The 12,427-nt window shown below is 50.5% G+C and overlaps 1 protein-coding gene across 1 annotated transcript; it reads left to right on the top strand.

Moving 5' to 3' along the window:
- The first annotated feature begins 7,731 nt into the window (after positions 1-7,731).
- On the top strand, positions 7,732-10,494 carry LOC128146761 (translation initiation factor IF-2-like). The gene is made up of 4 exons (XM_052798469.1): positions 7,732-7,766; positions 7,883-7,940; positions 8,255-9,084; positions 10,209-10,494. Exons 1-4 carry the CDS (start codon positions 7,732-7,734, stop codon positions 10,492-10,494), a joined length of 1,209 nt encoding a protein of 402 aa, XP_052654429.1.
- The last annotated feature ends 1,933 nt before the right edge of the window (positions 10,495-12,427 follow it).

The raw sequence follows: 12,427 nt of genomic DNA on the forward strand, positions 1-12,427 counted from the left end.
TGTATTGGTTTGGGGTTTAGTTTGTTCTTCCTTGAAGTATCAGGAGTAGCATATTCTGTAATATATCAGAAAGACTGATGGCATTGAGTAGGAAAAAACTAGAGTAGTACATTTTGGACAGCAGCTAACATTAATACTTATTACTACCTAATTTGTGCCACTGGTAAGAAAAAAAGTAAGTAAGTGTGTGATCAGTGGAAGAGACAAGCCATTTGGCATAACCACGTCATAGGGGAGGTGGGAAAGCATTTAGTGAAACCATTTTGTCTCAGGTGTCCCTTCCGTGGGAAAATATATTTTAGCTCGAGCTTCAGCATTAGTAGGAAAGGCAAAGGCGTAAGGATTATTGGCTCCAAAATATGCTTCTACCAAGCAAATGGACACTTCGCCACTAGTGTTGTGCAAGGTTGGGACATTGGAGGTAGAAAGGTACAAGACATATCTAATATACTGTGAGGCTAAGGGAACAGGCCATCTTCTGCTGGTACATTACCCAAATCGTGGAGGACAGCTCAGCAAGTCATGTTCTGTAAAGCCAAGTCTGTTGAAGTCTGGAGCACTGGCAAATGCTTTGGGACTGGGGTTTGTGTTTCTGCAGAGCACAGGCAAGGACAAGGAGGAGAAGAGCAAGAAGAAGAAGAGATCTTTTGTACTGGTGGACTTCAGCAGATTCCTTTGACAAAGGGATCTACAAAATCTGGAAACCAAACTCCTCGAGCGCTTTTACGGTAGAAGGTGTATTCCACCTCCAGGTGCAAAAGAAGGATGATTTATTATGTTTTCAAGTTCCTAGAAGGAAATAAACTATGTAAGAGAATAAGACATACCAGAGTCTGGATCCATGCTGGCTGAATTCTAATGTTCACTTTTGCATAAGAGGTGTAGTGCTGGGCCCATAGTAATTGCACTGTCAGGAAGAAATAATTTGGGCAGAAATATGGCACTAGTAGTTTTTCTACCATATCACTCAGTTTCCTGGATTTAAAGGGGTTTATACATTGTTACTGTTTTGCTTATTTATTTATGTAACAGAGAGATACAAATCTCAAATAATAGTATGTTTCTAGAAACTGGGATATTCCTAGGATATTGTTTGGCTATTCCTTTTGCTAGGATATTTCTACCACCCAATAACACAAGGAAAATGAAGTTAGATTAATAATATCTAGAATCCCTGTATCTGTTTGTGCTCCCAACGGATGAGATGCTGTGCAAAAAGACTGAGTATGCTTTTAGACATTTACAACCTGAACAAGACTAATTGGATAAGAGAAGAAATATGGTTTATTTTATTTTTAGAGATGGAAGAAAATGTTTTCTTTTATTTTATAGATGGAAAAAAAGAAGCACAGAGAATGCTATGTTTTCCCAGTGGTGCCAGAGAGACCGAATGAGATCCTCAGGGCAGTGCTCTAACTCTAAACCATCCACCAAGAAAAGAAAAAAATATTCAGGAAACAGAGGGGTTATGCAGCAAGGAAGCTGGAAAATTGCTAAGGCCCCACTGTTGAGTTCTAAGGTGTAGAAATGATGCTAGCCACTCCCTGCCTTTTAATATGACACATACAACATCCACGTGATGTCTAGCCATGAAGGACAAATGTTTGGCATGTTTTCAAAGGGCATGTTCTTGAAATGCTTACTCAGATCTCCATGTACCAGGTAAGAGAAGCAGAGGTCCAGCAGTAACAACCTTTTCATTTCAGGAGGATGCACAGCTCTGAGGACCAATTTTAAGCTCTTCCATGGAGACACGGTGCTACTGATGGTATTAAAACTGCTCTTGATTTAGACTCCTGCAGATTAAGGTCAACTCCAATGACTGCTCAGTTAGCAACCTACTGCCTGCTTAGTATGAAGCTGTTCCATGCAATTTTTTGTCTTAGTTTTATCTTTTCATGTTACACCTTCATTTCCTCCTAATGAAGAGCAGAATTGAACCTTTTGGTGTCTGTCTCCTTTTATCATGGGAACTAATTCATCATTGTGTTGGCAGCGGTCCTACTACTGTCAATGGGAATTATGTACTTTAAATGAAGGAAAATGAAGCCATAACTGTTTAAGAATTATGCTATTAAGACAGCACAATGTGTTTTATTTTTGTATAGAGCATTACATATGAAGAGTCAAAACTGCTTTGGGGAGAAAAGGGATAATAGACTGTACTTCACAGAATTGTTTGGAGTGGTGCTGTGATTCAGAAGGAAAAGGACAAATGACTGTACAGATGTGAAGAGAATAGCAGAAAAGCTGGACCTTCAAGGCAATAAAGCAGCCAGCAAGTTTCCTGACAGAACAGACACAGCAAAGGGGAAATGGAAGGATGAGCTTCTGAAAAGAGCTTAATGTCAGCTGCGCAAAAATATAACCATGTTGTAGAACTTCAGGCTGGAGTAACCCCTCAGTCCTACCCCTGTCAAACACAGGCCAGCGCTTAGACTTGAACTAAGCACCACAGGTCAGCATCCATTTACATGGAATGTGTATTTTCCCTGTTACCTTGTGAGTCCACGTGCTCGTGTCATCTCAAGACATGAGATGCCTTGGGGAGATGCTGCATGATGCAGCCGCCCACAGAACAGGCCACCGCACTGGCTGGGGGGAAAAGCAGGAGGCAGGGCAAGATGGGCAGTGCAGGGCCGTGCTGTCCTCTTTGGTCCCGTACAGTCCTTCCAGTTAGGGAAGAGCATCACCTACTTGCCCAAATTTGTTGAAAATGTCTTATCGGCAGGTTGCTATCGAGTTGCGAGCCTGAGCGCAATCAACGGCCACGCACCGTGTTGCAGGAAGGCTGCTCGATGTGAATAGCTGCTTCCTTATCAGGTGGAGTCTCCGCTGTTGTGTGGGAAGGCACGGGCAATGGTCCTTTCAGGCAAGCGAATGCCACATCTGGATTGCTTTTCATTTCATTATGTTCCTAACCTTTGTGTACCTCCCTCCCATCCGCTTCCTTTTTAACGGGATCCATCCCGTTGCCTGCAATCTGACAGGAATAAAAGGGACATGTGTTTGCATTGCTGCTATTTCCACGCCTGCAGCTTGCGGAGCGGGATGTGAGCCCACGGCCAGGCAGCTCCGGTCCTGCCAGCAGCGTGGCAGACACAGCACCCTGCCCAGCCTGGGGTCAGAGGCCTCGGGAGCTGCAGGGAAAAGCCGTAGCGGTGCTGAGTTTGCTGTATCTGACTATCGGCCACGGCTCTACCTAAGCCGCAGTCGCTGAAGTAGCTGAAATATAGATGAGCCCAAAGGCTGTCTCTTCCTCTCGGATGAAGTCTCCGGAGGATCTGGAAACATGGCATGTGCTGCATCCCGTGCCTGCCTTCCACCCCACTGCCTCCCAGGTGCTTCCTAGCTGCTCTGCACGGCTGGGTGCTAACATTTTTGCTTTGGCGGGTGCTTTTTGGCTATGTTTGAAACCCTGCCTGCAGCAGGGCAGGTGAGCCATGCAGAGCAGGCAGCACAGACCCTGCCAAAGGAGTTTTTAGAGCAGATGAAGTGTCCGAACAAAACAATCCGACCCAAATGCATTTCACAGAAAGGGCCATACAGATGATTGTCTCAAACGTCTCCCTCGCATTGCACTGTGTTAGAAAGCTCAGCTTTGTTTAATTCACTGGGTTGATTTTGCTGCTGCACCTTCATCTGCTGCTTAGGCATCCAGGGTAGCAGGGCTCCTTCTCAGAAATGCTAAGAAATACTTGCACAAAGTTGAAACATATTTTGCCCAAGTAAATTTGTGATCAATAATCTCTTCCAGCTTTATTTTTTTCCATAGAGCAGCTTTTGGCATTTTCTATTATCCAATCCCTGTCCAAGCACTTACTAGGCAACTGCGGTGAGGTAAAGGAAATGTTTATGGTCTTCATTTTTCCAGAGGTGAGATGGAGTATTGGCGGGTGAAGTGACATCCCTGAAGTGGAATACTGAACCTGTAAGAGTGCTGGAGTGGAGCCTTGCAGGGCTTTGCAAGCCACACTTCTGTGTTTGCAGCACTTCTGCCCTGAAGCCCCAAGTAAAATGAGCCAAAAAATATGGTCTCGTAACATTTGAAATAACTAATGTGAATCGTTAAAAAATATTTCTTAAATGTTGGGATTTCCCTTTTCACCCTCTTTTAAAATAATATTTTAACATAACATCCAGCAAGAATGTTCTTCCACTATATAAAAAATTTAAAGTCTACTATTGAAATGAAATGCAAATAACACATTCAAAGAGTTCCAATACAGCAAAGCACTTAACTATGTGTTTATCTTTAAACACATCTGGAGCCCCATTGACTTTGACAGGACTACTCATACGCTTAAAGATAAGCCTGCTTTTGTTGGATTGTGGCGCTGAGGATGTAAGTGCTGGGGGAATCATTTTCATGCTCTCCAGAAAGGGCTTTAAATCACTTTTGTTTAAGGAGAGCTAACTGGTTGGACATAAATGTACCTAACAAACCAATAGATCAAGATTAACTTTTATGCTGAGCCACTTGACATCTCTAGAAATTACTTACTGTTGAAGTTTGGTTCTTAAAGAAAATAACGATCCAATTATTTTTTAAATGAAATAGAGCTGTAGGAAAACCTTGATACCTCCACGTGGGAATTTTGTTTTAAAAAAAAAAAAAAAAAGATAAGAGACACATAGCCGTGTTAAAAGGAATGCAGTGTGCACGTCTGAAGGGCAGGAGAGTTAGGTGGATTATTAGATTTCAGCACTTGAAAGGAGAAGCAGTGTGGTACATAATAGGACTTTGACAGATTGTCTGCTGTTGGTTTTGCTGTTTTGCTGGTGATGCTCTGAGATCAACAAAACAGACGGGCAGGAGGGCAATGCGGCCCTAAAAAAATACCAGTTGGCTCTAATACAGTATCTTTCATTTGTGGATGCTAAAAAGTCTAATCCAAAGTCCTTGAAATCAATGGAAATGCTCTCATTGACTTCAAGGAGCTTTGCCTCAGGCCCTGCACGGCTCATCTTGCCATGCTACATGGGCATCCAGGTCTGTTCAGAGGTGTGGATCCGGCAGGGTCAGCACCGCGCATCCCCTTGGAAGGCACGCAGGCGCCAGGGTTGGCATCTTACCCCTGCCCTTGAGAAAAAAATTGGAAACAGCACTTCTGTCCTAGAGTCTTTGTACGTTTTCACTTCTTCCTGGTCCACTGCAGGCCATGGGGACTCTGCCACGCTGGTGTGGTCCCCCACAAGTCCCCCTCCATCACCTCCCACAGTCCCCGTGTGCCACCGCTGCCTGCGGCCCTGCGGGATCTCAGGACTGCATCGCAGGTGCAGCCCATGCACTTCAACTTAATTCCTTCCCAGTGGTGCTTGAAATCATAATAATAAAGAGCCGTTGTCAGTGTTGGGGTTTTTTTTAAGTCAAAACCGGAATTGCTAATACTTCATGAAAACATTGCTTTTTAAGCATTGCCACCTCTGCTCTGTGCCTCGACGGGAGTCTAGGTTAGAAAAGTAATGGGAAATACAAGATAAGAAAGCCCTACCATCTAGGCCAAGCACAGCAATATAACATCGCTTCAGCAGTAATGACAATGGAGAAGGAATAGAATGCTGTCAGGGGATAATGGTGTCCTGCTGGCAGCTAAATATGAAAGCCAAAGCAGAGACATTTATAAAATAAACAAGCATCAGGGAAGATGAGACATTTAATACAGAGCAGGAAATAGTGATCTTTAACAATGGTCCATTCCAGTTTCTCTCATTGTTGTAGAAATAAAGTGGTGTAAATGAATGTTTTGTCTCATATATGTTTTATTGTTTCTCAGGCAATTACCGGACTGTATTTGGTTTAGTCTAGAGGAGGGAATTGCACGTCATCCGATCCGAGGGCTGCTTTTGGGGGCGAGCAGGCCAGGAGGAGACATGCTTGTTTCCTTTCTAAATCTGTGCAGTGTTCTGACCACCAACAAAAGCAATAGGCCAGGCTGTATCACACCCATGTATGACATAAGCAGTTTTACATGACGACAGAAAGATGCGCTGCAGTGTGGTGACATCATTTTGCTGGCAGAGCCTGGTTAGGCAGTTTCTGCACGCCACCCCTGCACATCACCAGGCTGTGGCTGCTTCTCCAAGTGGTGCCAGCTATAGCATTAAGTAACTACGTGATGAAGCAGATGGAATAAAATAACCGCCAGAAAACGGCTGGTTCCCCCCAGTTAGAGTCCTCTGTGCCTCTGTTGTATCAGCTGCACAGGTATGGGGTGTGCTGGAGGCACAAGTGCAGGGGGTTACAGTGAGGATGGAGAAGGAGATAGGAGATCCCTAGGTCAGGAGGAGTTCTGCCAAGGAGAGGGTACAGGGAACCATACCCTTCGTCAGAGGGCAAAATTACATTGAGACAGCGACATAAAATGCACTACCCTGACCCAGAAAGCTTCCATACGCTGCCATACCATACATTGGTTCTCTATGGGGTGCCAGTTCTATGTAATGTTTCACAGAGAAAACAGCAGTGAATGCAGGTTGGGGCCAAAGCAAAGAAAATCCCAACTTCTCCTATCACTTCAGAGAAAAAAAATCTGCAAGAAATATTATGCTGCTTGCCATCAATGTGCCAAACAGGGGGGGGAAAAAGAGCAAGAATTTGGACATAATTAAGTAGTCAAGTTCCTGTCTGGAATGAGGCCCGAGCTGAACCCGCACTCTTTTATTAACCTTCTGGGGGGGGGGGGGGGGGGGGAAGACATTAAAAACATGGTAGGGTCATGGTGACAGGTGTACAGATGAAGAAGAGAGAACACATATTTAAGTTGTCAGAGGGATGTGGGACTTAAAGCTATGGGATAAAATAAAACCTAAAGAAAGAAAATACAGTTGACCATCAGAAAACACTGTCTAGCAACCCTTTTTTTTTAATATTTTCTCTTTTTTCTGAGCTGCCTGGTGGTATAACTACCTCTCAAGTCTGCAGAGTAATTCTCATGGATTGTTTTTAAATTTAAAGCTGAACTGAAAAATGTAAGAAAATACTACTGAGTGAGGATAGATTAGGTAGCCTAATAGACCATTTTCCTCTCTGATTTCCATTAAGGTGATTAGCTGGAATGTTGCTTGCAGCGTATTAGTGAAAAAACACTGGAAACACAGCCATACAGTGGATCCAATATCTCAAAATAATGTTTGTAGTAATAACAGTGATATAAAAATCCATCTCAGGTGTTTTATAACTCTAATTAGTGCCTGAGTGAATCACAATCTTTAATGTATGCATCTTGCAACACTCCCCAGGAGAAGAGATTTATATCAACTGTTTAAAAGAAAACGAGCGGATATAAACAGGGATTTGGTTGTCTGGTGTGCAAGGGCAATCAGGAAAATTAATCTGAATTAACTGAAGCATGAATTTAATTTGGATCCTTCTGCCAAGTTACATTTTGCACATAATCCTCATTCAGAAGGAAAGTGTCTTCCATTGAGTGCAGAGTATTTGGCTCGCTGCATACCTGTTGACATCGATATCCATTACCAGTTTAGAATGGATTAGTTGCACTGTCCAGGGACTATTAAATAGAGAATTTGTTTGCATTTTTTCTATGCTCAGGGTTTGACGGGCAAGCTGCCAAGCATTTTAGAATTAACTGCACAAAAACATCACCTCCTCTACAGTGGGGAAAATGGAATTGGCAGGGCTCGGTTTAGTTACTCAGTTCGGTCCTGGGGAACCGTAACTCACCTAGTGTAAGTAGGATGCCACAACTAGTATAGCACAGCTGGACCATGGGTCATCTAGCCCAAAACCTGGCGTCGGATCAGTATGTTAAATAGATCATGGATGGAAAAAAAAAATGCCTAATGGTCTTGAGAAGACGGGAAGAGGTAGTGCTTTCAAGTAACTTCTTTTCTGAAGGTAACACTTTCATACTTTCAGGTACCTGCCGCACAAACCCTTCCAGTTCACCTTCCCCCGTGGCCGCCCCCTCATTCCGGTGCTCCCTGCCCTGCACGGCAGAAACATCTCTTCTTCTCCCTGCAGCCTGCTGCATCAGACATCGGCCAAAGGCTGGGGGGGATTATTTTAAGGAAGTGGTTCATTTGGGAAAGTGGTGTTTGATGCTTAGTGCTCCTGGCTTTATTTTAAACTGTGGCAAATTAGCGCCAGGGGGGAGGAAAAAAGGATTTAGGGAAAATAAAACAAAACGAAAAAAAAAAGAAGGGGAAGCCAACAAAAACCTCTTCTGAAACGTGGGCGAAGCCGGCGCCCGACCGAAAGCCGCTGCCTCCCGGGCCGCTCTCGGGGCAGGGAACGGCCCCCCCAGCCCAGCGCGGGGTGGGAAGGGGGGAGCGGCCGGGAGGACGACCGGGACGACCGGGAGGTCGCGGGGAGCGACCTTCCCCTCCCGCCCTGCCCCCGGCTCCCCGCGGCGGGGCCCCGGGACCCTCCGAGACGCCCTCGCCGGGCCGGCCATTGACCTGCCGGGCCGGGCGGGTGGGCGCAGGGACAGACGGCGGCGGCAGGGAGCCGAGCCCGGCCCCACCGGGCTCACCCACCTCCCCGGACCGCGTACTTAACGGCGACGACACCCTGCCGGGACCGATGCCCACCCCACGGCCACCTCCCCGCACGGACGCCGGGCGGCTCCTCCTCCTCCTCCTCCTCCTCCGGCCGGGGAGGCCTTCGCCCGCCCTGCGGCCCGGCAAGCGGCCCCGGCCCGGAGAACCGGCCCGCCCCGGCGGCGCCCGCCGGGATCCGCCCCGGGAACCGCGGAACGGAACGGAACGGGGCGGGGCGGGGCGGGGCCGGGGGCTGGCTCCTCCCCCAAGGGGCCCGCCCCGCCCCCGCGCCCTCCGCCCCCGAGCGCGCCCCACCCGTTCCCACGCGCGCCCCACCCGTTCCCACGCGCGCCCCATCCGCTCTGCTCACAGCATCCCGGCGCGCGCCCCCCGGCCCGCGCCCACGCAACCCCCCCGTCCCCGTCCCTCTGCGGGGGGAACGGACACGGATACGGACACGGACACGGGCGCTCTGCGCTCCTGCCGGGTCCCGCCGCCCCCAGCGCGGGCGGAGGAAGCCGAAGCCGCCGCCGGGCCCCGCTCCCCGCTCCCCGGGCGCGTCCTCCGCCCGCCGGTGCCGTGGGCAGCCGGGAGGCACCTCGCCAACTACCCCCCCCCCACCATCCCGCCACCCCCTCCCCCTGGCCCAGAGGCTCCCGGGGCGGGCGGGGAGCCGCAGAGGTTTCTATTCAGGACACAGGCACAATGGGGAAACAAAACCTCTTTTTTCTTTTCCTTTTCTTTTTTTTTTTTTTCTTTCTTCTTCTGTTTTTCGTGCGTGCCACCTCCCAAGATGGAGAGGGGCATTAGGGCTGCGAGCCCCCAGCACACACGGTGATGGGCTCCTCGCCTCTCCCCGCCCGGGCTCGCCCCTAGCCCAGGATCCGCAGCGCGGTCAGAAACAGCCGAGGACAGGGAGGAAGGCAACCCGCAGCATCGGGGAAAAAGCGTGGGCTTGGTTGGGGTTTTGTTCAGCTGAGGGGAAACCAGGAAAGAAAAGATAAACGGCAGGCTGAGTTCGTAATTTTTCCTTTATCCCGTTATAGAGTAAGAGCATAAAGCGTGTTTTTCCACAGCAGGAAAAGAAGGGAATGAAAAAAAAGAAAATAGTGCGGGAGAGGAGGCAAATACAGAAAACGAGAAATACTGCTTTGACGTGCTTTTTGACATCCGAAACGAATTAATTTATCTCGAGTAAACACAATTTTGGAGAGATTTGTGAACCTCCACAACACATTTTATTGACTCGCTAACGTGCCTCGCACGTGGAAGAGCCACTAAAATCGTTTTAGGTGACGGTAGTCCGTTCTTTGAAAGTGCCGCCTCGCATCTAAAAACCTCCTTTGATATTAAACAGCTTAGAAGCACTAAACGATTTAACGGAAGGATTTTTTTTTTTTTTTAATAAACCGAGACATTCGACAGTTCACCAGCTGCTTTAAAACCTCTCCCCGCGGCGGACGGTCGAATTTTACCTTCATTGAGAGACGATTTTGCGGCATTTGCCTTTGCCTTTTTGCACAGCCGGTGTCAGGGCTTGTTTCTGAAAAGCAAAAACCCACTGAAATATTTATTTTTCTTCCCCCATTTTGTCCGTAAAATCATTTTCGTCTCTGTCGTCAACGGTCTTCGGGTACCAGAGCGGCACAGGCAGGGCGGCAGGGGCTAACCCAACGGAATAACCGAGGAGCTTTCGCGTAAAGGAAGGAAAGCTCAAATACAGTGAATCAAATCGCCCGCTCAGCTGTTGCAGGTGTTTTCTTTGGGCCAATTCAAGAGATCGATCGTGCCGGCCCCGAGGGTCGCGGTGGCGGCGGCTGCCGGAGGGTCGCGGCGGGGGTGCCCCGCTGCCGGGCGGGAGCGGAGCCGCACAGCCCCGGGCGCTTCCCCGGCGGCGGGGCCCGCCGGTCCCCGGCAGCGGCTGATGCCTGGAAACGGGCTTTTTGTTTCCAGGATCTCCGACCGAAGCTTCGCCGACCTTATTTGTGATTTTAGGGGTGGTTTGGAAACCCAGATTAAAGCGTTAACTCCGCGCCTGAGAGGCGCTGGACCGCAGCCTCTCCCCAAACGCGGCTCCGTGACTCCTTCCACGGGGCTGGCAGCGGTTACAACGAGAGGATCTGCCAGCGGACATCCACATCAGCCCCCCCCCACCCCTCCCCACGCAGGACCTGGCCCGGCTCCATCTTTCCCTCTTCGCCGCCGGCGGTGGAGCCGCCGCTTCCCAGCCAGCGGCTGACGGCCGGGGGGTTACGGTCAAGCCGGGTGTTTGCCTTTGATTTCTTTTCTTTATTTTCTCCCCAGGCTCGGGCAGGCATCCCTCGAATTTGCGGGCCCGGCCGGGCACACGTCGGGGCCGGGCCGCCGGTACCCTCGCTGCGCGGGTGGGAGCATCCCTCGGTACCGGTGTGGCCGGGGCCGCCTGCGGCTCTGCGCCTCTCCTCGGACATCCCTCGGTAAAACCAACAGCAACGCCGAGAGGCACCAAACCCATCCTCGTTCCCTTTTCCAACCCTCAGAACTGGAAAACTCAAACTGGGAGACCTCGCTCCCTGCGAGGGGCCAGCTCGGTCCCGGAGCCGCACCAACCGCCGGGGCGGCGGGCGGCCGCCCGGGCACGGAGCAACCCGAAGGGCTGGAGCCGGGGGCGAGAGGGGCTGGGGGCCTCCCGGCAGCTCAGGGCTCTCCCCCTCGGTGTGTGCTTAGACCAGGCAGCGGCCCCCTCCGAGGCTCCGCGGGGATGCCGGGCTGGCGATGGACCCCTCGGCGGGGATGCCGGGCTGGGGACGGCACCGGCACCTTCTCCCGTGCAGCCGCAGCAGCGGGGATCGGGACGGGGGAACAGGGACAAGCGGCAGGACGGGATCCCCCGGGGTTACATCCTTTCCCTCTGGGTTTCGGGGATGCTTCGAGACCTGCTTGCTCGGGCGCGGCGGTGGGTTTTTATTTTCGCTGCGCAAGTGCCTCTCCTTGGGGCAGAGCGAGGGTCCTTCCCTCACCTCTCAGGTCGGCACCTGCAGGGCTCTGGTTGCTGGGATCGCCTAAACGCAGGAAGAGCCTCTTTCTCCCCATTAAATGTGCACGGGGGTAGGGGAAGAAGGCTTTTCCAGGGGCGTGAAGATCATGGAGCCCAGAGATCCAGCAGCCGGTCCCTTAGGTAAAGCAGAGCCTTTTTGCCCCAGCCAGCCCTCATCCCCAGCAATTAGGGTACCACCCTGCACTCTGCCCCGATGGAGGGGTGGATTTGCTCCCTCGCTCCTTGTAGCAGAAGCAGCTCCCTTGCCCTCCTCCAGCCAGGCTCAGAGTTTCCCTCACGTACACCCTAGGCGCGATAGTTTTGCCCCTGTTAAAGCCACAGCCATGTGAGAAGTGGAAAGTTTCCTTCATACCTCTGTGGGGGCACTGGCGAGATTCAGTGACATCTTGGAGGAGATGGAGCCCTCTCGTCCCCACTCAAGAGGACACGGAGATGCAAGCACAGCCACGGGCAGGCCTTTCCCATGGCTCGGCGGCTGTGCTCCCCCCAACCCATCCACTGGGCTTTGCAGGGAAACAGCAATTTTCCTCCCAGGAGGAAGCACCACCCTGCCTTGCACATCTCAGCGTGGATATCTGTATGTGGGGGAGAGTTCAGCCCTCTCAATAACTTCCCCCCACACCCGCTCCATCCCCATCCCAGTCACTGGGACATCCTGGTGTCTTCCAATCCCTATACTCCTCGCTCCACGTTTGCCCAGGCCAAACCTGTGAGCTCGGATGCTATTTGGAGGGGAGGAGGCAGGCTTTACCCACCCCGGATCCCAGTGACTTTCCTTGTTGGGCCCATGGGAAAGGATCAATGGGAAGGGTGGTACCTGCTGTGGCTGCCCATTGCTCGGATATCTGTATCGCAGGGACCTCAGCAGAAAATCTCTCAGAGAGC

This window comes from Harpia harpyja, chromosome 10, assembly GCF_026419915.1.
Source record: "Harpia harpyja isolate bHarHar1 chromosome 10, bHarHar1 primary haplotype, whole genome shotgun sequence".
NCBI lineage: Eukaryota > Metazoa > Chordata > Aves > Accipitriformes > Accipitridae > Harpia > Harpia harpyja.